We start from the raw sequence: 26950 nt of genomic DNA on the forward strand, positions 1-26950 counted from the left end.
AGTCAAGTCAAATTAAAAATTAAAAAGACACACAGAAGACACATAATCTATAAAAACATATACTACTCTAGAAATAAAAAAGAAAATGCCTAAAACCCTATATAAAGGGGAAAGTGAGAGCATTGTAACTTGCACAAACCCTATATCAGGGCATCAGTTCATTTTGTTTTGTTTTGGCCAAGAGTCTCACTGTTGCAGGGAAGAAGCTCTTAAAAAAGCGTGTTCTGTTTGTGGCGATGCTGTCTGCTCGTCTGTGCCTGAGGTTGTATGTGCAGTTTTTGTGTTTGAGCAGGGAGTGAGCTGGATGTAGTGTGTCTCTGATGATTCTCTCTGCTCTTTTTTGACAGCGCTGTGTGTAGATTGTGTCCATGGAGGGGAGTTCCGTTCTGATAATCCTCTCTGCAGTCTTTATGACTCTTTGCAGAGCCTTCCTCTCTGTCTGTGTGGTGTTTCCATACCACACCGTGATGCCTGTGGTGAGGATGCTCTCTATCAGTCCTTATCATATCGTGCAAGCACGGGATTAGTTGGTCAAATGATCAACTAATTCAATGTAACACCAACACTTCTGGCTTTAGATGATTAAACATAAGATTCTTCAAACTGGGACGCAGACCTTTAACATCAAGGTGGTGGGTGGGGGCAGAGATGACTGTGATATTTAAAAGACTTTTGGATATGCACAAGAATATGCATGGGAATGGAGGGATATGGATCAGGTGCAAGCAGAGGGGATTGGTTTAGCTTGGCATCATGTTCGGCACGGACATTGTTAGCCCAAGAGCCTGTCCCTGCACTGTGCTACTCTATAAAAGGACACAAAGTGTTGGAGTAACTCAACGAGACAGGCAGCATCTCTGGAGAACATGGATAGGTGACATTTCGGGTCGAGACCCTTCTTCAGACTCCAAACTTGAGTGTGAGGAAGGGTCTCAACCCAAAACGTCACCTGTCCATAATCTCCAGAGATGCTGCCTGCGGACCTGCTGAGTTACCTCAGCACTTTGTGTCCTTTTGAATGAATTAATGAATTAATGAATACGTTTATTGGCCAGTATGTACACATACAATGAATTTGCCTTGGTGCTCCGCTCGCAAGTAACACGACATACAGTAAACAATTAAGAATAAAAAATAAAACATTAAAACATTAGGAATAAATGTATTGTACATAAACAATAGACAATAGGTGCAGTAGTAGGCCATTCGGCCCTTCGAGCCAGCACTGCCATTCATTGTGATCATGGCTGATCGTCCCCTATCAATAACCCAGGCCTGCCTTCTCCCCATATCCCTTGACTCCACTAGAGCTCTATCTAACTCGCTCTTAAATCCATCCAGTGACTTGGCCTCCACTGCCGTCTGTGGCAGGGAATTCCATAAATTCACAACTCTCTGGGTGAAAAAGTTTTTTCTCACCTCAGTCTTAAATGACCTCCCCTTTATTCTAAGACGGGCCTTCATGGCTGATCATCCACAATTAGTATTACACATGTATTATAAATGTATTACACAAATCTTTTGTGTATTACTCAGCATCTACAGTTCTTTGTTTCTACATTTTGTACTGTTCTATCTATGTTCTAAAGGAAAGCTTCGAAGCTGGTCTAAACTAATTCTCACCTACCTTGCTATCAGCAAGCTCACAGGAGCGATGGCTGATGAAGACCACATCGTGCTTGCCTTCGTCAAAGGTCGCGCGCCGCGGCAGGTTGCTTCTAGGGTAGGAGAGCTTCAGCGCAGTTCCCTCGAGGGTCACAAAGACGGAGAAGGTCAGGGAAGGATGGTAGGTCTCAGGATCGTAGCTGCAGATCTCATTCATCCAGCCCTGCAAAGTGGAAGAGACAGAGAGACCGTTAGCTTCACCGTGAAACCTGCACGAAAGTGGCTTTCCGTAAATGGGACAGAATTGGCTCAGTGGTTCAGGGAAAAACATCGAGGTCCACCACAGATTATCCGGCAACTGGTGGTCCGACATCTCCTTTAATCCTTCTGTGCAGACCATGCTGCCAGGGTCTTATCTGCCCGCACATAATGCATATTCTTCCATTCCCTGCATATCCAAGCACTTATCAAAAAGCCTCTTAATCTGCCCTATTCCATCTCCCTCCACCGCCACCCCTAGCAGTGCGTTCCAGGCCCCCAAAAACGTGCCCCGCACACCTCCTTTAAACTTTGCCTCTCTCACCTTAAAGCTATGCCCTCTCATCTTTGAAATTTCTACCCTGGGGAGAAGGTTCTGACTGTCCGCCTCGTCTATACCCTACTTAACCCCAGAGTATCTTTGCTCCTTCCCTTCACCCTCCCCACATAACCAGCATTGTTAACGGCTCCGAGCGGTGGAGCAGCGGTGGTGGTCACCAACGGCCACGCTTGGCCAGGCCGACCCTGCAACGCCGCCAGGACAACGGGCCTTCATGGCCAGGCCAAGGACTCTACACCCTACAGCAACTGAGACTTGAAATTGCGCCACTCCTGGCGACTCTGTACATTTTCTCAGTGTACTATTCCAGCAAGTTTGCACTGTATCTAAGATGTGCTTATGTATGGCGGTACTTGCAGTGAACTGTGTACACAAACAAATTCACTGTACCTCGATACATGTGACCAGGGTGGGTCACATGACCAGGGTGACCATGTGGGAGGTTGTGCAGAAAAGATTTACGAGGATGTTGCCGGGACTTGAGGGCCTGAGCTATAGGGAGAGGTTGAGCAGGATAGGACTCTATTTTTTGGAGCACAGGAGGGCGAGGGGGGATCTTATAGAGGTGCAGAAAATCATGAGAGGAATAGATCAGGTAGACTCACAGAGTCTGTTGCCCAGAGTAGGTGAATCAAGAACCATAGGACATTGGTTTTAGGTGGGGGGGGGGGGGGTTAATTTAATAGGAACATGAGGGGTCATTTTTTCACACAAAGGGTGGTGGGTGTATGGAACGAGTTGCCAGAGGAGATAGTTGAGTCAGGGATTATCGCAACGTTTTAAGAAAGGTACATGGATGGGACAGGTTTAGAGGGATATGGGCCAAACACAGGGAGGTGGGACTAGTGTAGATTGAGACACGTTGGCCAGTGTGGGCAAGTTGGGCCGAAGGGCCTGTTTCCACACTGTATCACTCGACGACTCCACACAGTACCATTGAAATTATAAACAGTCCCATGGTCCAAATGAATCACTTGCCAATTGGAATATCCGGCCACTGATGTATGGTGATGAAAATCTGAACGATCTTTTCTATAAAAGGGAAAAATGGAGCATTGGGGAGGTTGAAGGCCTTAGAGGTAATCTCTGCTTTATCAAGCTTAAGTGCTTTCAAGTAATTGCACACAGTGCCTGCCAAGGATGCTTTCATCTATTCCAAGCTGCTGACAACATATGGAGGGAGGAATTCAATTAAGACCATCGTGCAGAACAGATTGCAGTGAAGAAATGTCTGGTTCATCAGCAGCTCAAGTTGTATCCCAATCAAAAAAAAAAATCTAACACTAGATTTAATTATTTTAGGTGTAGTTATGAATGATCCAAGGGTAAAATTCAGGTTGTTATGATTGATAGCACCCGGGCCTCGAGAAGGATTGTGGAATAAAGCTCGGCTGCCAAAATTTCACACACTGCTATGGATGATAGTGAATTGTTAAAGATATTGCTTTCCAGTTGTGGTTAGTATTGAACTGAAACTCTAGTAGACCTGCCACATTATTACTTAGAGAGTGTCGGGGAGTTCAATAATAATCCTTCACCTGACTTCCCAATGCTTCTCCAGCGCAAGGTACATGTCAAAAATAAGATGTGATCCAGAGGAGCACAGATAGATGTACAGGTATGTTTAGTTTAGAAATACAGTGCGGAAACAGGCCCTTCGGCTCACCGAGTCCACGCGGCCCAGCAATCCTGCACACTTACGCTATCCTACACACACTAGGGACAATTTACACTGAAGCCAATGAACCTATAAACCCTGCAAGTCTTTGGAGCGTGGGAGGATACCTGGAGTAAACCCACGCAGGTCACGGGGAGAACATGCAGACTCTGTACAGACAGCACCCATAGTCAGGATCGAACCCGGGACTCTGCCGCTGCGCCACCATGCCACACATGTGCTGGAAGGAACTTGAGATGCTGGTTTACACCAAAGATAGACGCAAAATGCTGGTGTAACTCAGCGGGTCAGGCAGCATCTCTGGAGAGAAGGAATGTGTGATGTTTCAGGTCGAGAGCCTTCATCAGGAGAGACAGACAGACTGATAGATGTAGAGATAGATTTAGTTTAGTTTAGAGGGCAGCACGGTGGCTCAGTGGTAGAGTTGCTGCCTTACAACGCTCGCAGCGCCGGAGATCCGGGTACTGTCTGTACGGCGTTTGTACGTTCTCCCCGTGACCTGCATGGGTTTTCTCCGAGATCTTCGGTTTCCTCCCACACTCCAAAGACGTACAAGTTTGTAGGTTAATTGGCTTGGTAAGTGTAAATTGTCCCTAGTTTATGTAAGACAGTGTTAATGAGCGGGGATCGCAGGTCAGCAAGGACTCGGGGGGCCGAAGGGTCTGTTTCCACGGTGTATCTCTGAACTAAACAAAAAAAGATACATTGTGTAAACAGGCCCTGTTTCAGACAAGCAGAGGAGGTCAGTTTACCCTAGTATCATGTTTAGCAGGGGCTGAAAAGTCCCTTCCTGTGCTGTACTATTCTATGTTTTATGTTCTACATTAAAATGATTTGATCAAACCGGCCACTTATAGGGCGGCACGGGTGGGCCGAAGGGCCTGTTTCCACGTTGTAAGCTTAAACTAAATTAAAACTTAATTTAGTTTAGTTTAGTTTAGAGATACAGCGTGGAAACAGGCCCTTCGGCCCACCGGGTCCGTGCCGACCAGCGATCCCCGCATATTAACACTATCCTACACACACTAGGGACAATTTTTACATTTATTAAGTCAATTAACCTACATCCAGTACTCGTACGTCTTTAATGAACCACGCAGCCTGGGGCTCGAGGCATATACTAGGGACAGAATCAAGGGATATGGGGATTTTGGATGATCAGCCATGATCATATTGAATGGCGGTGCTGGCTCGAAGGACCAAAGGGCCTACTCCCGCACCTATTTTTCTATGTTTCTATGTAATTCGCATATCACTGTACCTTAATTGGTACATGTGACAATAAAAGGCCTTTGAAATCTTTGCATGGAGCGGTGGGAGGACATTGTCAACAATGTCAGGCCAGGCCGACCCCAGTGCCGCTGCCATGGTTCTTAAGGCCATGTTAAGTTTAGTTTAAGTTAGAAGTACAGCGGAGAAACAGGCCCTCTGGCCCACCGAGCCCACGCCGACCAGCGATCCCTATGTACTCTACACTAGGGATAGTTTACAATCTTTTGCCGTATCCAATTAACCTGTACAGCCTTTGATTACAGTGTGGGAGGAAACCGGAGCACCCGGGGAAAACTCGTGCGGTCTCAGGGAGAAAGTGCAAACTCCGCACAGACAGCACCTGTGGTCAGGATGGGACCCGGGTCTCTGGCGCTGTGAGGCAGCAACTCTACTGCTGCAACACTGCCTACATGTGACAATAAGCTGCAATTGAATCGTTGAGATATTGTGATTATACCAATTGTATATGCATATTATGAATCAAACATTTGGTGGGTGGGGGGGGGTGGATATAATCTATTTTGCTTTTCTGAAGACTTCAGACGCGCCCATGAGCAATTACAAACAAAATGTTTACCTTCACAACTTCAGAGTCCCTGGGTTCTCTAATGATGTTATCTGGTTGAATGTGTTCATTGGTGCGGAGAGCAGGTTGCGATCGCCTGGGTGTGTGCAGGGAGATGATGAGCAGTCCAATCATAAAGCCACAGGCAAGGCCGAGGGAGAGGCCCGAGAGGAACGCTGGCAAAGGGAAGACAAAGTAGCTGTAAGCGAGAGTGGCAAAACACAGCAGCCTTTTACTTGGCACTTTGGGAGGAGAGCATGGAGTCAAGGACGCACTGGCGAGGGAGGACGATGGTTCCTGGCCGCACAGTGAGTGGTCTTCACTGGACTTTGTCTCCACAATCTGGAGCACATCTCCAAAGGAGCAGATCTCATACCTGGTGGTGGTCCCGTCGTCGGCCCCGCTGGTTTGAGCGAGGGACAGACATTGTTTCTTCTGCTTCCCCTTCTTGCTGTACCCTCCCGGTGAACTCTGAGCGTTGGACTGCCTGTCAGTCTCCTTCCTTTCCGCTTTGAGCATCTCCATCCTGAACCTCTCCAGTCCGGTCCTTGCATTCTTGCTGCTGCCCGCATCATTGCTGCATCGCTGCTCCCAACCAGAAGCAGCAACGCAGGGGGACTCGGGGCCAGCCACAGTGTTTGAATGCCTTTGCGAAGGTCTGAACTTGGGGCTCCCACCACTCTCATCTCCGATCATCTTGCTCAGCATGTTCAAGGGCTCTTGTATGGCCTCCGAGAGTTTCCTCTTGGTGTCTTCCAGTTTGGCTTCGACTTCGGGAACTTTGAAAAAACTCACCTTGCACTCGGCGCTGGGCGAGGGCGGAGCAGTCTTGGAGTCGCCGTCTCTCCCCCTGGGCTGTGTAAACTGTCGCCAAAGGTGCAAGTTCAACTTGGAGTCCGACTTGGATTGCGTTACCTCCGGCTCGTGGCGTGAGGTCTCGGTGGAGATGGACTTCACCAGGTTGAGCAGAGGCTTCAGGGAGGAGGAGGAGGAGGAGGACCCGTCCCTGGATTCCATCTCTGCTGACAGGGATTTGACCAGGCTGATGAAAGGAGTCGACTCTGAGGAGCTGGAGGAGTTGAGCGAAGAGGACACAGGGGATGAAACCGAGGGGAAAAATAATTCCCCAAAGAATCCAGAAACAGAGGGAGACGAAGGCAGAGATGAGGTTGGCAACGGTAGGCTTGGGCACTCTTCCAGAAAGTGAACTTCCTTATGGTCCACCGATGAGGTTCCTCCAACATACTCTCTCCTTACTGAAGAGGTTGGTTCTCGTTCCTCTAAGTTCGCCCAGTCCTCATTATTCGCTGGTGATGTTAAATGGATGACGATATCTTTGCCGTGGGAAGCAATAGGTTTTGTGCTTTGTTTCTGGATAGTTTCTTCTGCTTTGGATGCGACCGAAGGCTTGGAAGAGTTTTCCAGCATTTCCTGATCCTGTTCATCCTCTCTCAGATCCGCCATGGTTTATGGCTCGAAGACTGATCAATGTATCTGCAAAGATAAATTGCAATAGATGTTATAACAAGATCATACCACTCAATGTCCTAAATAACTAATTAGTACCCCAATTAGTCAGGGGTTTTGGAGAGAACCATCTTTCCCTATCTGAACCCCATTCTCCTGCCTTCTCCCCATAACTCGTGGCACACGTACTAATCAAGAATCTATCTATCTCTGCCTTAAAAATATCCTTTGACTTGGACTCCACAGCTTTCTGTGGCATTTACCACCACCTTGCACTTCAGGGGCAGCACGGTGGCACAGCGGTAGAGCTGCTGCCTTACAGCGCCAGAGACGCAGGTTCGATCCTGACTACGGGTGCTGTCTGTACGGAGTTGGTACGTTCTCCCCGTCACCACGTGGCTTTTCTCCGGGTGCTCCGGTTTCCTCCCACACTCCAAAGGCATGCAGGTTAATTGGGTTAGTTCCCCGTCTGAGAAGACCCGCCAACACGCAGGTGCTCATCGTCGAGGATGGAGCAAGCTTCAAGGCAGCAAATTGGGAATCTTGGGAACATCCACTCCAGATAAATGGAGGCCCCTGGCAAATACAGGTGGCTGGGAACGGGCTGTAACATCAGAATTCATGGGCATTGTGCCAAAAAACCTATAGAAACCATTAAAGTGATTAAAATCAGCATCAAAGACTAAATTAGTAAGCTAATTTTCACCAGGCAAATCATTCATTCATGTCTAATGGTTTTTTCTTCATGCAATTTTGATTGATTTTATCACCCAGTTAACTGACAAGAGAATAAAATATGGCATTCCGCTAACATTGATGCTTTTTGGCATCATACAAACAAATTTATGCCAGTGGGGTATTATATATTAAGTGGGAGTAGGGAGTAGACTATTAATGTTTACCATTCTTTCAGTGTTAGAGATACAGCACGGAAACAGGCCCTTCGGCCCATTGAGTCCGCACCGACCAGCGATCCCTGCGCATTAACACTATCCTACACATACTAGGGACAGTTCACACTTATAACAAACCAATTAACCTGCTAACCTGTATGTCTTTGGAGTGTGGGAGGAAACCGGAGATCTCAGGGAAAACCCACGCGGTTCGCGGGGAGAACGTACAAACTCTGTACAGACAGCACCCGTAGCCAGGATCGAACCCGGGTCTTTGGCGCTGTAAGGCAGCAACTCTACCGCTGCGCCACCGTGCCGCTCAGTGACATAGAGAAAATTTTTTTTTTAAGCTATTTGTTCTTTTTTTGGTTCGATTTCAATTTTAAATGTCTCAGTTATACTGGAGTAGGGGGTAGGTGACTGTGGTAGAATTGTATCCATATATCTAATTAATCGCATTTATCCCTGTTATAAAACTCTAATATTTTTTAATTGAGACAATACAGACATAGCAAATGATTTCATTTTATGTAGGCTTTTCATGTGACATAAAATGACATGGGATGCATAGAGTTACTACCCTACAACGCTGCAGCACCAGAGACCCGGGTTCGACCCCGACTACGGGTGCTGTCTGTACGGGTTTGTACGTTCTCCCCGAGACCTGCGTGGGTTTTCTCCAAGATCTTCGCTTTCCTCCCACACTCCAAAGACGTACAGGTATGTAGGTTAATTGTTTTGGTGTATGTGTAGATTATCCCTAGTGTGTGTAGATAGTGTTAATGTGCGGGGAATGCTGGTCGACACAAACTCGGTGGGCCGAAGGGCCTGTTTCTGCACAGTGTCTCTAGAAAGTTCATGTCTGGTTAACAATATCATAAACTCTCTGAAATCTAATAATTTTAAGGTATGGGGGGGGGGGGGAAGATTTAGTAGGAACCTGAGGTGGTGGTGGCTGCATGCAACAAGCTGCCGGAGGAGGTAGTTAAGGCAGGTATTTTCGCAACGTTGAAGAAAAATTCAGGCAGGTACATGGATAGGATAGGTTTAGAAGAATAACGTGGGCAGGTAGGACTATTGTAGATGGGACATGTTGGTCGGTGTGGGCAGGTTGGACCGATGGGCCTGTTACCACGCTGCACGAGTCTAAGAGTCTGATTACCATTCCCCATCAGCACGATTAATGTCATAATGTAGGTTAACCCTAAAATGTAAAACCTGTTTTCCATCCACACCAGATGGTACATATATCAAAATATATATATCAAGATATATATATATATTTTCATTTATTATATTGACATATGTACTATGTTATTATATTCTGTTGTGCCGCTGCAAGTGAAGGGCCTGTCCCACTGTATGAAGTAATTCAAGAGTTCTCCCGAGTTTTCCCCAGATTCGAACTCGGAGAATGTCCGTAGCTGGTCCGTAGGAGTTTGTGGATGTCTCGTAGCGGCTCGTAATACTAACGGTAGGTACTCGGGGAATCCGGTAAACTTGTGACATTTTTTCAACACTGTGAAAAATGTCCACGAGTGAATAAATACTAGTGATGAAAAAAAATTGTTACTTTTTACTCGTGCGAGCCGCTTACGAGACATCCACGAACTCCTACGGACCCGCTACGGACATTCTCCGAGTTCACATCAGGGGAAAACTTGGGAGAACTCTTGAATTACCTCGGATCCAAAATGGGACAGGCCCTTAAGAATTGTCCCATTTGCTTCATATATGACACACTCTTGACTTTGAAATGCTTCTTTGGCTGTATATCCCTTGGGAATGTCCTGAAATTCATGAATGGTTGCACCATAAATGCAAGCATCTCTTCTTCCAAAAGCTCAACCTGTTTTTATTTTGTTTTGGAGCAGAATCAGTGCCTGTATTTCATATGTAGGTAACTTTATCAAAGCATGATCGTACTCCAATACAGAAGTATTATTGATCTAAATCTTGCATAAGCTGCACTGCTGGAAGACAGAAAATTAATACCTGGTCACCATTCAAAGCCATTTCTAGGACTTCGTTCCAGCAATGCTGTTCTGCACATAATACTATCTGTATCATTGGAGCTAGGTTTTGCAACTCTCTCTATAGACAGAGTGCTGAACAAAGTATACATGGACAGAGTCTTATCCTCCATTGAAGAGGGGACAGGTAAAGACTATATTGAAGGGTTTTGATAAAAAGAAGACCTGTCCATTGCAGAGAAGATTGTGTGGCCACAAGAATCACACAAGGATGAAACAGGGATGAATGCAGAGTCAGCCATTCCTTCTCTCCAGAGATGCTGCCTGTCCCTCTGAGTTACTCCAGCATTTTGTATCTATGAACGTAGAGAATTGGTTTTATGTAACAAATCATTGTGATTAGTTGAAAGGTACACCATGGCAACAGGCCCCCCGGCCCACGGTGTCCACGCTGACCATCTGTTCATACTATTCGACTTCCATGTTATTCAACTTTTGCATCCACTCCCTACACACTAGTGGCAACTTGTACAGTCCAATTCAATTACAACCCTGCACATCTTGGGATGTGGGAGAAAACCAGAGCACCCAGAGAAAACCCACACAATCAATGTGCAAACTCCACACTGGCACCAACCCAAAGTCAGGATCGAACCCGGGCCTCTGGAGCTGTGAGGCACAAAGTTCCGGAGTAACTGTGCAGGTCATGTGGCATCTTCAGAGAACATGGATTGATTCCGTGTTCTCCATAGCTGCTGCCCGACTTCAGGCTTTAGTTTAGACTTAAGAGACACAACGCAGAAACAGGCCATCCGGCCCACTGAGTCCGCGCCGACCAACAATCACCCGTACAGCTGCGCACTACCCTACACACTAGGGACAATTTACAATGAACAAAAATTAATTAACCTACAAACCTGTACGTCTTTGGAATGTGGGAGGAAACTGGAGCACCTGGAGAAAACCCACCCCATCGTAGGGAGAACATGCAAACTCTGTACAGACAGCACCCATAGTCAGGATCAAACCCAGTTCTCTGGCGCTGTACGGCAGCAACTCTACTGCTGCACCACTGTGCCGCCCACTGCCTGACCCGCTGAGTTACTCCAGCACTTTGTGTCCTTTTTGCATATTCGCCATCATTTGCAGTTCTTTGTTTCTGCAGAAAATCTTGTTGATAGTTAAGTGCAGGAGAATGGGTGATTTTTGTGTGTACTCCTCCAGATAGTAAACAACCCTCTGGCCTTTGTCCTTCAATCTCAGTCATGCATTTTTGTCATCAGTGTCTCTCAGTTACTTCGATCCTGACTATTGTATTGCATCTACTTTAGTACTTAAGTGTTCTACTTCTTTCTGCTTGAGTTGAGGCAGCTTGCTTGGATATATTTGCGCCAATCCCCTTACTTTTATTCCTGGGATTTCTATTTGGATTTCTGACAAATCCTTTGGCTCAGGATTAGTTCGCCTAAGTGCCTAGTTGGGGGCCTTTATCTTCACATTTGTACTTTGTATCAATATACTGAACCGTACTGCTGGGTACACTGAGCCAGGGACTTGCTAAGGTCATTTCTAAAGGTCCACTTCTGCTTGCCACTTTGAGTTACATTCTCCTTGCCTCTTCACAGTGCCTTTTGATGTTCAGTGCCATTTCTCCGAGTCATTTCCAATCATTGTGAAAAAATAAATAATTCTCAGAACATGGGGATAGGAATGAATCAATCACCATCTCCGTTAAACGTTGCCAGAATAATGGACATGGGAACTGATGTACTCTTTCCATCACATTTCTATGCAGTGTTACAATATAGGTATACATTTGTTCTCATTTAATTGTACAAGTTATTGAATTCACTGAATGAAAGATACAGCGTGGAAACCGGGCGGCACGGTGGCGCAGCGGTAGAGTTGCTGCCTCACAGAGCCAGGGACCTGGGTTTGATCCTGACTACGGGTGCTGGCTGCGCAGAGTTTGCAGTGCTCCCTGTGACCGCGTGGGTTTTTTCCGGGTGCTCCGGTTTCCTCCCACACTCCAATGACGTACAGGTTTGTGAGTCTGTGGAATTCTCTGCCTCAGAGGGCGGTGGAGGCCAGTTCTCTGGATACTTTCAAGACAGAGCTAGATAGGGCTCTTAAAGATAGCGGAGTCAGGGGATATGGGGAGGAACGGGGTACTGATTGTGGATGATCAGCCATGATCACATTGAATGGCGGTGCTGGCTCGAAGGGCCGAATGGCCTACTTCTGCACCTATTGTCTATTGTCTATAATTGGCTTCTGTTAATTGTAAATTGTCCCTAGTGTGTAGGATAGTGCTCGTGTACTGAAGGAACTGCAGATGCTGGTCTAAAGTGAAGATAGACACAAAATGCTGGAGTAACTCAGAGGGACAGGCAGAATCCCTGGAGAGAAAGAATGGGTGACGTTTTGGATCGAGATCCTTCTTCGGGCCCTTCTACAGACTTAAGAACGGTCTTATCCTGAAACGTCATCAATTCCTTCTCTCCAGAGATGGTGCCTGTCCTGCTGAGTTACTCCAGCATTTTGGGTCCATCTTCAGTGGGCTGAAGGGCCTGTTTCCATTCTGTATCGCTAAGCTACAAAATGAAATCATTTGCTTTTCAGATTAGACACAAAAATAAGTGAAGTGATAAGTGCCAAGCTCTGTCCTGCCTCTCCCAGCTTTCTTCCCCCCCCCCTCCCCATCCCCCCCTGCAATCAGTCTGAAGAAGGGTCTCGACCAGAAACGTCACCTTTCCATGTTCTCCAGAGATGCTACCCGACCCGCTGAGTTACTCCAGCACTTTGTGTCCTTTGGTGAAGACATTTATTTTGTAAAGATCACAACTCGTGTCATCAGCTTCGTTGACCTTGGCAATTGGCGGGTCATGTGTTATCAGTGAAAAATGGATGGGGACGAGGGAGGGATGATGAGAATCAAGACTAAGAGGAAAGCTTTATCTTCCCATTCATCTCCTCGGTAAAGCATCACTTAAGATGAAAAGCTGAAAGCATGCCCCAGGAGCAATGTAAAAACAATGTTTCAAATTACAATGTGTACTTGCCAGCATTTCATCTGTATGAGATGCACTCAACTCTGCCGGATTTTAATCAAACGTAAATAATTGAAAGCTTCAATTTTTTTCGACAGACTAGGGGATGGTCACGGAGCAAAAACTGAGAGTGATTAATTTGGCCGTCACTGTTGATGAGGAGAGTTTACATTTGGTGGGGCTTAATATCCATAGCAGTTTGGTGTCATGCTTAGTTCCACAGCTGCCACTGGAAGTGTGAGAGTTTCCTTACTGCTCCATTATTAGTGCATCAGGCGAAACAAGATTCGATGCCAATGTTCCTGTTCCTCTCCCAGGCAAAGGCAGATAAAGTAAGAAAGATCTGAAGGGAAAAAGAATTGCACAACAACATGGAAATGTTGGCTGTTTGTAATGAAACTCGTGAAGTTGTCGTTTCTAATTGAATGCAGATATTCTCACCACCAAACGTTGAGTATAGTTTAGAGATGCAGCGTGGATGCAGGCCCTTTGGCCCACTGAGTCCACGCCACCCAGCGATCACCCGTACACTAGTGCTGCCCTACACACCAGGGGCAATTTACAGAAGCCAAAAAACCTACAAACCAGCACGTCTTTGGAACGTGGGAGGAAACTGGAGCATCCGGAGAAAACTCACGTGGTCACGGGGAGAACGTACAAACTCCGTAAAGACAGCAACCGTAGTCAGGATCGAACCCGAGTCTCTGGCGCTTGTGGGTGGTCAGTGGGATTCCCAGCATGCGTTTGCTGGCATACTTCAACCAAGGCCACACTTTGTGTTAATACAACTAATGTGCTCGAGTAACTCAGCGGGTCGGACAGCCTCTGTAGAGGCAATGTTTTGGGTCGAGATTTTTTTAAATACTCTAGCTAAAGGAAGGTGTCATTGTACATACGTACGTCAATGTCAAAGGAATTAATTCAATAGGAAGTCATTTCATCTCCAAGTCATCGATCCATAAAGCATGAAAACAGGCAGTCCGGCCTACTGCCCATGCCAATCAATGCCACATCTGCACTAGTCCCACCTGCATGCATTTGACCCATATGCCTCTAAACCTATCCTCCCCATGTACATATCTAAATGCTTCTTAAGCATTGTGAAAGTACCCGCCTCAAGTACTTCCTCTGGCAGCTCATTCCATACACCCACCAGCGTTTGTGTGAAACAGTTACCCCTCAGATTCCTATTTAGTTTTATTTTAGTGTTAGAGGTACAGCGTGGAAACAGGCCCGTCAGCCCACCGAGTCCGCACCGACCAGCACTCCCCGCACATTAACACTATCCTACACACACTAGGGATAATTTACATTTAAACCAAGCCAATTAACCTACAGACCTGTATGTCTTTGGAGTGTGGGAGGAAACCGAAGACCTTGGAGAAAATGTACAAACTCCGTACAGACAACACCCATAGTCGGGATCAAGCCCGGGTCATCAATGCTGCAAGCACTGTAAGCAACAACTCTACCACTGCGCCACCGTGCCGCCCATTAAATATTTCCCCTTTCACCTTAAACCTCTGACCTCTGGTTCTCGATTCCCCTACTCAGGGCTAAAGACACTACGCAGTTACCAGATCTATTCCTCCCATGATTTTGTTCACCTCTAAGATCACCCCTCATCCTTCCATGCTCCAAGAATTAAAGTTCTAGCCTGCTCAACCTCTCCCTATAGCACAGGTCCTCGAGTCCTGCCAACATCCTGGTAAATCTTCTCTGCACCCTTCCCAACTTGACAACATCTTTCCTCTAATGTGGATACGAAAACCGAACACAATACTCTAAACGTGGCCTCACCAACAACTTATATAACTGCAGCGTGAGCATGACCTCTCAACTTCTACACCCAATACTTTGATTGATGAAGGCCAATGTGCCGATAACCTTTTTTGACCACCCTATCTACCTGTGGTGCCACTTACAAGGAACTATGTCCCTGCATTGCTAGGACCCTCTACTCTACCATTCCTTGTGTACGTCCTGCCCATGTCAGATTTTCCAAAATGCAACACCTCACATTTCTCTGCTTTAAATTCCATCAACCATTCCATCGTTCACAACTAAGATTTATTGAAATTCAATAACTTGGAGCTCTGGATGAAGAGTCACTAAATATATTCAAGGGAGAGATAGACTTGTCGACTATGGGCTCTAGGCAGGAAAGTGTAGTTGAAGCCCTGATCAGATTAGCCATGTTTTTATTGACTGGTGGAAAAGGCTCGAAGGGCTGAAAGGCCTATTCCTCCATTCTTATTGAATTAAACTGAATTGTATTGAAATGAATGAAAAGATACAGCTTTGAAACAGGTCCTTCAGCCCACCGAGTCCACGCTGACCAGCAATCACCCGTTCACACTAGTTCTATGTTATCCTACTTTTGCATCCACTCCCTACATATTGGGAGTAATTTACAGAGGCCAATTAACGTATAAACCCGCACGTCTTTAGAATGTGGGAGGAAACCGGAACGCCCGGTGAAAAATCCAAGTGGTCACAGGGAGAAGGTGCAAACTCCATGCAGACAGTACCCAAGGTCAGGATCGAAACCTGGGTCCTTGGCGCTGTGAGGCAGCAGCTCTACCAGCTGCACCACCACTGTGTTTTATGACATCCATTTGCAAGTAGGCTGCTACAGAAGAAAAGGATTCATTAAATACTTACCTCTTCCCATCCCCCCCCCCCCCCCCCCCCCCCCAAAAGTTAAACCCTTCAACAGTATTCATGATGCTAGTACTGGCACTGGTGAAGATCAGTCGGTAATACTTCATCAAGCATTACTGACAACAGGATAGTTATGCCAACTCTGATTCCGTGATCTCTCGATTATTGATTTTCAATATTACCAGCAATACTCGAGAAGGATAATGTCCCGTGTCAACAATATGCAGTGAACAGCAGAACATACAATAGTTCAACACATACCAATCAACAACAGAGCTTACAAATCCACAAGCCGGGACCAGATTTTTAATGTCGCCCTACTATAGGAAAGATGCATCTAAGCTGGAAAGGATACGGAGAAGATTTACAAGGATGTAGCCAGGAGTCGAGAGCCTGAGCTACAGGGAGAAGTTGGGCAGGCTAGGACTTTATTCCTGAGGGGTGATCTAATAGAGGTGTATAAAATCATGAGGGGAATAGATAGAGTGAACGCACAGAGTTTTTCCCTGGGGTGGGGGGATCAAGAACTAGAGTTCAGAGGTCAAAGGTGAGAGGGGAAATATTTAATAGTCCTGAGCGGGCGTCATTTTCACTCAGAGGGTGGTGGGTATATGGAATGAGGTGCCAGAGGAGAGAGTTGAGGCAGGTACAATAACAACATTTAAAAGGCATTTGGACAGGTACAGTACATGGACAGGAATGGTTTAGAGGGATATAGGCCACATGAGAGCTCATGGGACTAGCTTGGATGGGGTATCTTGGTCAGAATGGATGAGTAGGGCTGAAGGGCCTGTATCCGTGCTGTATGACTCCATGACCCCATGTGATTAATCTATCTTTAAAAAAAAAAAAGACTTTATCAGAAGGTAGTCAAAAATGCTGGAGAAACTCAGCGGGTGAGGCAGCTTCTATGGAAAAGGTGATGTTTCGGGTTGAGACCCTTCTTCAGACAGTTTTAGCTCATTTATACTCATACCAATTACAAATTAATCATGAGATTTTCCATTAACATGATTTTATACAGAATCAAGTGCCTAATCATTTGGTTAAGAAGGAACTGCAATAGACAATAGACAATAGGTGCAGGAGTAGGCCATTCGGCCCTTCGAGCCAGCACCGCCATTCAATGTGATCATGGCTGATCATCCCCAATCAGTACCCCGTTCCTGCCTTTGGTTAAGAAGGAACTGCAGATGCTGGAAAATAGATGGTAGACAAAAGTGTTGGAGAAACTCAGCGGGTGCGGCAGCCTCTATGGAGTGAAGGAAATAGGCAACGATCCGCCATGATCACATTGAATGGCGGTACTGGTTCGAAGGGCCAAATGGCCTACTCCTGCACCTATTGTCTATTGTCTATTGCAACATTTCGGCCCAAAACGTTGCCTGTTTCCTTCGCTCCATAGATGCTGCCGCACCCGCTGAGTTTCTCCAGCATTTTTGTCTACCTCCTAGTTATTTGGTGATGAGATCGTATGTTCATTAAAATGATTTGACCATGTCATCAATTTATGAAGATCCATTTCAAACTGAAAATCCCACCATTAATTCTGCGCCTAAATTACTTGGATTTACCTTTACACTCCTTTGATTTTATGCTGCAACGTGCCTTGAATATAAAGATTCTCTATATTGTGTCAGAAACTCGCTGAACATAACTCTTAATGTGAGTGCACAACAGCTGTTTCTAGGTTGTCAGCTGAGAGTGTGTTCCACCTCTCTCAGGGTTAAAGTTTCCTCACGTTACAAGATCAAATATGGAGAAAAATGAAGGATTTAAATCACAACCATTATTCGACAAAGGCAAAATAATTGACGCGATCGAAAGAAAATGAAGGTTTTTTGAAAAAAAAAAATGCCTTAAGTATACAGCGTTATAAGATTTTGGATTGTAAAAATATTGCTGCCTGATTTTTCAATGCAGTGGTACAAGTGACTAAATGAATCAGATACTCTCTTCACACACGATTTTAAAGACTCCTTTTCCTGACGTTTATCTCAGATTTCTCTTTAGTCATGCTGCACAAATTTAAGTGGCCTCAATTCCGGATGATGTTGACCACCCTTTTAACATATCAAAAACTAAACAAAGAAGCCAGCTTAAAAATAGGAGCTTACCAGGTTTTTTTTTAAGAGAGCAGCATCGCCTGGATCCCTTTCATTAGATGTATGAGATATCTGTCACAGTAGCAGTGTTCCTGCTTCATTCTTTGACTTGTAACATTTTCCTCTTCAATGTAAATTATCTGCAATGAAATCAGTTTTGGTGTTTTATTCCTTCATGAAGACGGATTCTTATCACTGGTGGCTGGTGGCATTTCTCTTGCTTCCGTTTGTAATTTTTCTCCCCCTCGAGGCATCTGAATTGTGAAACGGCGTTGCGTCTGTGGACTGGTCCCAGCTCCGTGTCACAAAGGGCATACCTCCGATGTTGCCTTCTCTGCCTTGTGGGTCTAACGGCAGCAGCTCAGGCTAGAGACGCTACATATGTGATTATCCTCTGCTCCAGCCCTGCTTAGCCAGCGTGCAGTCTGTATCTGAGCTGCTTTCCACATTCAGAATGCTAAGCCTGCCCCATTTGGCAATCTGGCATCTTACAGCATGTGGTGCTTTGTGCTGTCGGGGAGAGAAATATCACCCAGTCTCTTCTGTGTGCTCTTGTGTCTACTGTAAATAATATGTAAACTTACAAGGATGAAGTACAGCGAGGATAACCTTCCTTAGAGAGGTTATTCCCTTATCATGTACGTATACACTGTGAATGAATCAATTGTAATCATGTCTGATGTAATCACTACGATTGGATCAGTCTGAAGAAGGGTCTCGACCCGAAACATCATCAATTCCTTTTCTCCATGTATCATCACCCTGCCTGTCCCACTGAGTTACTCCAGCATTTTGTGTCTACTTTTCGATTGTAATCTTGTATCATCTTTCTGCTGACCGGATAGCATGCAACAGAAGCATTTCGCTGTACCTCGGTACATGTGACAATAAACTAAACTGAAACTGAAACTAAAACAAATTGAAGATCATTTTAAAATAATCTTTAAAGTCCACGTTAGCTGCAAAACTAATTTTACCTTCACCGATCCTATGGCTGATATGAATTGAACAGAGTACAACTCATGTCCCTTCTCCCCCCCACCCCCCATCAGTCTGAAGAAGGGTTTCGTCCCGAAACGTCGCCTATTTCCTTCGCTCCATAGATGCTGCTGCACCCGCTGAGTTTCTCCAGCATTTTTGTGTACCTTAGAGTACAACTCATCGACAGCTTGCCAAACATGTAACGTTAGTTAGCTACAAAGTCTATTTAGTTTAGTTTAGTTTATCTTAGAGATACAGCGTGGAAAGTGGCCCTTCAGCCCACTCTCATTAGGGTTGCCAACTGTCCCGTATTAGTCGGGACATCCCATATTTTGGGTTAAATTAGTTTGTCCCGTACTTGACTGCTACTACTCGGATCGAGGGGACTGTCGGGTAGGAGCGCCACGTCCGGCCCAGCCTCACCCGTCCCAACGTAGTGCAGCCCATGGAGTGCAGCAGCAGCGCCCCCCTCCTGTGGACCCGTTGGTCGGCAGCCCGGCCAGCTGTCCGACCTTCGGACCTTCGCTTACCGCCAACACCACCACCCCTCTTTCTCATGGCCGATCATCGGTTCATGAGTTGGATGGGGAGCCGGACCAAAACTCCTCACTGGCCCGCCGGCTGGGCTTTGTGTGCAGTCCAACACCCGGGCCAACTCATCATTCACCCAGCCACGGCCAAGGGGGTCAACGAATTGCCGTCGGGAATTTGTCCCGTATTTTGACCTTTTGTCCCTTATTTGGGAGTGAGAATGTTGGCAACCCTGGTCCACACCAACCATTGATCACCCATACACTAGTTTCACGTTATCCCACTTTTATATGCTACACACTAGGGGGTAATTTACAGAGGGTCAATTAACCTACAAACCTGCACATCTTCAGAATGTGCGAGGAAACTGGAGGACCCGGAGGAGACCCACGCAGTCACAGAGAGAACATACAAACTCCACACAGACAGCATCCGTAGTCAGGATCGAATCCGGGTCACTAGCACTGTTAGGCGGAAGCTCTAGCGCTGTGCCACTGTGCCACCTTGCTTATACATCAGGAATCAGGGTTTTTTTTAAAGTGGAGATTAACAGATTCTTGATTTATAAGGGTGTCAAAGGTTTTGGGGAGAAAGCAGGAGAATGGGCTTGAGAGGGGAAGATAGATCAGCCATGGTTGAATGGTGGAGTAGACTCGATGAGCTGAATGGCCTAATTCTGGTACTATGATTTGTGAACACATGAGGAAGAAACACATTTTAGCTGCTCAAAGGAATGATCATTGTTTTATGTTTAGGAAGGAACTGCAGATGCTGGTTTACATAAGATAGACACAAAATGCTGGAGTAACTCAGCGGGTCGGGCAGCATCTCTGGAGAAAACGATTTGTCTTTAGATTTTGATATATTGAATTCTTAACAAACGAAAAACAGGGTTCTAGCCAAAAAATATATTTATTCCAGAAGATCTCTGTGTCTTTGTCACCCACCCTATCAAATGATCAAAGGGTTATAGTTATTTTTATGGTACTGATGAGGATTGTAATCATGTATTGTCTTTCTGCTAATTGGTTAGCATGCAACAAAAGCTTTTAACTGTACCTCAGTACACGTGACAATAAACTAAACTAAACTAAGAAACAGTTAGATAGGTACATGGATAGGACAGGTTTTGAGGGATGTGGGCCAAAAGCAGGCAGGTGGGACTAGTGTAGATGGGATATGTTGGCTGGTGTGGACTAGTTGGGCCGAAGGGCCTGTTTCAAATGCTGCATGACTATAACTCTATGACTCTATAAATAAGTAACAAAGATAGAATGAAAGCAGCTGCTATGTTCTTCCACTCTGTCGATTCTGGAGAAGATTATCTTTTAAGTTTACTTGTGAATGATTGGTGCAGTTCTAATCAGGAACTGCAGACATCATGTTAACTGTTTCCATCAGAAGGAACATAGACTCTGTTTCTTGATGTCACCATCCCTTCTGAATATCAATTCCTGACTCACCTTTTTTTTCAAAAACTTTCACTTTCTTCCTACCAGGTCAATTATTTTGCCTTTGTTGATTAATGTTGTGATTTAAAATCCCTGTCTGTACAGTGTTTGTACGTTCTCCCTGTGACCTCGTGGGTTTTCTCTGGGTGACCCGATTTCCTTCCACATTCCAAACCCGTGTAGTTTCTGAAAATTATCCCTAGTGTATTGGGTGTTCACTGGTCGGCGCCGACTCGGTTCCCACGCTGTATCTCTAAACGTAACTAAACTAAACACTCCCATAAGAGTTTAAGAGAGAACTGCAAATGCTGGAAAAAATTGAAGGTAGACAAAAAAGCTGGAGAAACTCAGCGGGTGAGGCAGCATCTATGGAGCGAAGGAACAGGTGACGTTTCGGGTCGAGACCCGAAACGTCACCTATTCCTTCGCTCCATAGATGCTGCCTCACCCGCTGAGTTTCTCCAGCATTTTTGTCTACTCACATAAGAGTTACTTTCTGTGAGTTCCTGACACAAAGTAAAGAATCTTTACTTTGTGTCAGGCACATAGTAGCATAAAATAAAAGGATTGTAAAGATAACCCAAGTAATATTGTTGCAAAATTAATGTTGGAATTTTCAGTTTGAAGGGTTTGAAAAGGATTTTCATAAATTGACGATATGGTCAAATTATTTTAATGAAGAAATTATCACATTACCAAATAATTAGCGGAGTGATTCTCAACTAAATTATGGTAATGTAAAATCTCAAGGTTAACCTGAAATTTGTAATTAATATGAGCACAAAAGGAATAGAAATATACGAGATTGCACATTTTCTGATAGTTATATGATTTTTGTGGATACATTAATCTGATGGTCATGCAACATGGAAACAGGCCCTTCGACCCTACTAGTCAATTCTGACCGACAACCAAACTGAGCTCATTTCTGTTTAGTTTATTGTCATGTGTAATTAAAGAGGTACAGTGAAAAGCTGTTGTCGTGTGCTAATCACCCAGTGGAAAGACAATACATGATTACAATCGAGTCATTTACAGTGTACAGATACATGATAAGGGAATAATGTTTCGTGCACGGTAAAGCCAGTAAAGTCCGATCAAAGATAGTCCAAGGGTCACCAATGGAGACTCTCTCTAGTTGTGGTAGGATGATTCAGTTGCCTGATGACAGCTGGGAAGAAACTGAAGCTAAGGTACACAAAAATGCTGGAGAAACTCAGCGGGTGCAGCAGCATTTATGGAGCGAAGGAAATAGGCAACGTTTCGGACCGAAACCCTTCTTCAGACTGATCTAGTTGAAGCTAGTTGCTTCATGGCTTCATGACTTCTGATACAACCATTGTAAATTGTATACCATTATAAATTATGCCAAAATATGGCAACTCATGCATGTGTGAGCTATGCAAAAAGAATTTCACTGTGCCGTGCATACATGACAATAAAGAACCACTGAACCATTGAATTGAATTGAATATCAATTATAATTTAGCTTAATGGCTGATTTCAGTCATCGGCAGTGCACAACAAAGTAAGGAAATATTACAATTGAAATGCTGCAGTTCTTTGTGACAAATTTTGTTTTGTGCATAAAGTGCATTGATGGATTTCCATTTTCGTCACAGTCTGGGAGCTGTTATCCCGAAGTGATAATCGGGGTAGCTGTCAAGCAAAACACATCGCTCAGCTGTATTAAAGTGCTGGTCAGCAAATTGCATTACACCAGGGAACTGTTGAGAAGCAGCCTAAACAATTGATTGGTCAATGTATTAAAATTCAAAATCCTCAAAGCCAGCGAACTACGGCGAGAACAATAAATCAGAATTTGCACAAAGAGCCAAACGTCACTTAAACATCAGAATGACATTGAGGATGTAGATATTCTCATGTTTGTGTCAAATGTAGTTCTCACTTGTCGGAATGTGAATGGAACATGGCAGAAGTGCCTCCTGTAATTATCCATCATCTGCTGGCTACAAGCAAGGTGACTATGTTTAGTTCAGTTTAGTGTAGAGATACAGCGTGAAAACAGGCCCTTCGGCCCAATGAGTCTACATCAACCATCGATCACCCTTACATCCTACACACTAGGGGCAATTTACAGAAGCCAATTAACCTACAAAACTGCATCTGGCGCTGTGAGGCACCATCTCTACCGCAATGCCACTGTGCCGCTCTGACATTAACTCCAACCTTTTCCGTAACCACTAATTTTACTATTAATTTCAAGTGTTACAGCTGATAGAGCTGCTGCCCCACAGCATCTGAGACCCGGGTTTGATCCTGACCTCGGTTGCTGTCTGTGTGGAGTTTGCACGTTCTCCCTGTGACCACATGGGTTTCCTCCGGGTGCTGCGGTTTCCTCCCATGTCACAAAGTCATGGGGATCTGTAGGTTAATTGGCCCTCTGTAAATTGCCCCTGGTGTGCAGAAAGTGGATGTGAAAGAGGGAAAACGTAGAACTAGTGTGAATGGGTGATCGAAGGTCAGCATGGACTCATTGGGTTGGTGCCTGTTTCCACGCTGTATCTTTCAATCAATCGAAATTACATATGCAAAATCGGAATGGACATTAGGCCTTTGCACAAAATATGGTGCATCCCAATTGCATTATACTCCATTAACATGCAGTAGAGCACAGATCTTTGACATCCAAGATGAAAAACGAGTATCAATTGGCATTGCAACCAGATGTTAATTGCATCTTGCAGAATAAAAATAGTTTATAAAAGGGGATTTTACATTTTTACAGATCAGCTGGAAAATACAGCTTAGTTATTAAATAAACCGCCACCAGCTTTTTGAACCATTGATGAATGTTTTGTTCAAAGAACAGGTAGGGATTAAATATAAAATAAACTGTTCTATATGATACATCTGATATTGATCAGATCTGGTATTGATGAAGCACTAATATACCAATGATGAACAGAGGCTTAAAAGGCCAAGGTAATATAGTTCATATAGAATGTTAAAAAACATAAGCGGCAATGGTGACTGCTTGGAATAAACAATTTTTACAGAGTTCTACTCTTTAGATCTTTTCACCATATGGTGCAGGAAGTAACGTGTACATGAATTATTAGTTGATCTCGTGTGACATGCCTTACGGTGAATTTTTCACTTGTGATATTTTGACCTTGAAACCAAAATAATTAATATCCTTCAATTAACATCAGCGAAATGAAACGGTGCACTACTAACAAAACAAGGCTAGCTTGGGTGGGGATCTTGGTCATGGAGGAAATATAATAAAAAGGGACTGCAAATGCTGTTTTTTTTTTTAACCCAAGGTGGACACAAAGTGCTGGAGTAACTCAGCGGGCCAGGCAGCATCTCTGGAGCACATGGATAGGTGAAGTTTCGGATCAGGACTCTTCTTCACACTGATTGTAGGGGGGCGGGGGGAAAGAAAGCTGGAAGAGAGGAGGGGCAGGACAAAGCCTGGCAGTTAATAGCTTGATACAATTGAGGGGGATGGGAGGTGGGGTTGATAGGTAGATGATGGACAAACGCCAGAGATGACAAGACTGAAGAATTGAGTCAAAAGGATTGGAGAGTTGCGAATTGTGAAGCTAGAGGAAGGAATGTAAGGGGAGTGAGAGGGGAGAATTTGGTGCGAGTCCAGTTGGGGCATGGGGGAGAAAGGATGGCGGGGACGGGGAAGAGTTAAGAGGGGTTTTATTTTGTAAGCTAGCATCTGCAGATCCTTGTATCCAAATTACTGGCAGCATGGTGGTGCAACAGGAGAGTTGCTGCCTTACAGCGCTTATAGCGCCAGAGATCCAGGTTCAATCCTGGCTAAGGGCACTGTCTGTATGGAGTTTGTATGTTCTTCCCGTGACCTGCTTGGGTTTTCTCCGAGAACCTCGGTTCTCTCCCACACTCCAAAGACGTACAGCTTTGTAAGTTAATTGGCTTGGTATAAATGTAAAAAAATTGCCCCTAGTTTGGGATAGTGTTAATGTGCAGGGATCGCTGGTCGGTGTGGACTCGGTGGACACAAGGCCTGTTTCCCTGCTGTGTCTCTACACTAAACTAAATTAAACAAAACAAATTGCTTGCTCATTGTCATTGCTGTTTATGTGTCTTACCTGGGCACAAGGAGGACTAGGAGGAGGACTGCGCTTTTTGGTGCCTTCCCTTACAGTGGATAATGTTGATTCTGCTGTGGGGGGACGTTCATGTTGAATCCTATAGTGTATTGTGTCTTTTGTTTCTTCTTTTTTATTTTATATGGACGTATGGTAAACTAATTTTTTTCTATGTAAAGCCCTTTGGCTTCAACGTGATTTGATTTAGAAGTGCTATATAAATAAAAATTACTTACTTACTTACTTACAAATTGGCTGTTGCATTTTCTACAGTGACTTCATGTAAAAGTTTTTATACTTGACTTTCTCAAGTGAAATATGCGGCTTCCTGAATGAAATGCTGGCTAATATACAAAAGAACACAAGAAGGGTTGACCTGAAACATCACCTCTCCATGTTCCCCAGAGGTGCTGCCTGACTTGCAGAGTTACTCCAACGCTTCGGTCCTTCAGTCTAGAAAGCCTGCCTGTCTGGTCCCACCAGATGCACCCAAGGATGCTGAACTACCAGAGTTTCCCTGTAACGTGCTTAAGTCTCAAGTGGGGTGAGAGTGCTGCCATTAAACCAAGGCTGACTTCAAGGCTATGATGAACACACAGATCAGGCCACTCAGACAACGTGAATCGAGATAGTGAAGATGCATCTGCAGTGAAAGGGAATTAATAGTGCGGTTGAGGCAAGTGTTTTCGGAAATCATTTGACGGGCTGCAGAATCTTTAAGCACACTGTATTTTACTTTCCAAACGGAACAAGGGCAGCACGGTGGAATAGCGACAGAGTCCCGGGTTCGATCCTGACTATGGGTGCTGCCTGTACGGAGTTTGTTCGTTCTCCCCGTGACCTATGTGGGTTTTCTCAGAGATCTTCGGTTTTGCTCCCACACTCCAAAGGCGTAATGGTTTGTAGGTTAATTGGCTTGGTGTAAATTGTCCCTAGTGTGGTGCGGGATAGTGTTCGTGTGTGGGGATCGCTGGTTGGCGCAGACCGTGTTTCCGCACTGAGTCTCGAAACTAAACTAAATACAAAATAAAGGGATTCAACCATCATTCACAGAGTTAAGTGCTTTTTTATTTGATCAATTTGTGCTGAATTCAAACTTTAGTCCCAAATGTGAAAAAAAGTGCTAACGTACAGTGCGATGTAGATCCTCTAATCCCCCTTTAAACCCTCTGCGTTGATCTGATTTTGTAGAAATCCCTGTGCAACTGGTTTTGAACAGAAACCTTTGTTAATTAAATCTGTAACCAAATGTCCACATAAGCTGTTTAACAAGTCACAAGTGCTGAAAGAAAACATGAATGATGCAGAATGATATATTTAGGTTTTGGTTTTATTTCCATAGAGGACGATTTTCTTTAATGTAGGCACACTGAATAGAATTATGTCATTACCCTGTGACATCTGATGATTTTTTTCTTCAGTTTAGATATTACTTATCTTCTGTAAGGTAAGAATTGCTTTAACATTATTTTTTTATTACAAGAGCAAAAAAGTTGTGATCTGACAGTGCTCCCTCATAAACCACTAGACTAAGTGGGACCCGTTGGGTCACATGTTCACAAGGGAGGGCTGGTCCCTCAATGCAATATTCCACCTCTCCACCAATTCCAATATTGGTGGCCAATGGGGGGGGCTTTCTGGAGCGCTAGTATGGGTGTTGTGGACCGAAGAGACTGGTTTCCAGAGGGCTAGTATGGACTATGGGCCAAATGGATTCTTGGGCTGGTAGCTCAGTCACTCAGGCCTGGTGGGCTGGGAGCTCAGTCACTCACACCTGGTAGGGTGGCAGCTCAGTCACTCAGGGCTGGTGGGCTGGCAGCTCAGTCACTCAGGGCTGGTGGGCTGGCAGCTCAGTCACTCAGGGCTGGTGGGCTGGCAGCTCAGTCACTCAGGGCTGGTGGGCTGGCAGTTCACTCACGGCTATTCCCTGAAATTCAATTTCAGCAGAGTGCAGGCCAGCAAATTCAGTTTCATAACATTTCAAGCAGAGTGCAGGCCAGCAAATTCAGTTTCACAGTATTTCAAG

General features: G+C 45.0%; 1 protein-coding gene across 1 annotated transcript in view; it reads right to left on the reverse strand.

Moving 5' to 3' along the window:
• The window catches only part of LOC116985936 (testis-expressed protein 2-like), a 40268-nt gene extending 21995 nt beyond the window's left edge, over positions 1–18273 (reverse strand). The window contains exons 1-3 of the mRNA XM_033041062.1: positions 17883–18273; positions 5731–7212; positions 1628–1828 (exon numbers count right to left, since the gene is read on the reverse strand). Of these exons, the coding sequence (XP_032896953.1) occupies positions 1628–1828; positions 5731–7182 (1653 nt within the window). The 5' untranslated portion in view covers positions 7183–7212; positions 17883–18273. The remainder of the gene's footprint in view (positions 1–1627; positions 1829–5730; positions 7213–17882) is intronic.
• Between the last annotated feature and the right edge of the window lie 8677 nt (positions 18274–26950).

This window comes from Amblyraja radiata, chromosome 22, assembly GCF_010909765.2.
Source record: "Amblyraja radiata isolate CabotCenter1 chromosome 22, sAmbRad1.1.pri, whole genome shotgun sequence".
NCBI lineage: Eukaryota > Metazoa > Chordata > Chondrichthyes > Rajiformes > Rajidae > Amblyraja > Amblyraja radiata.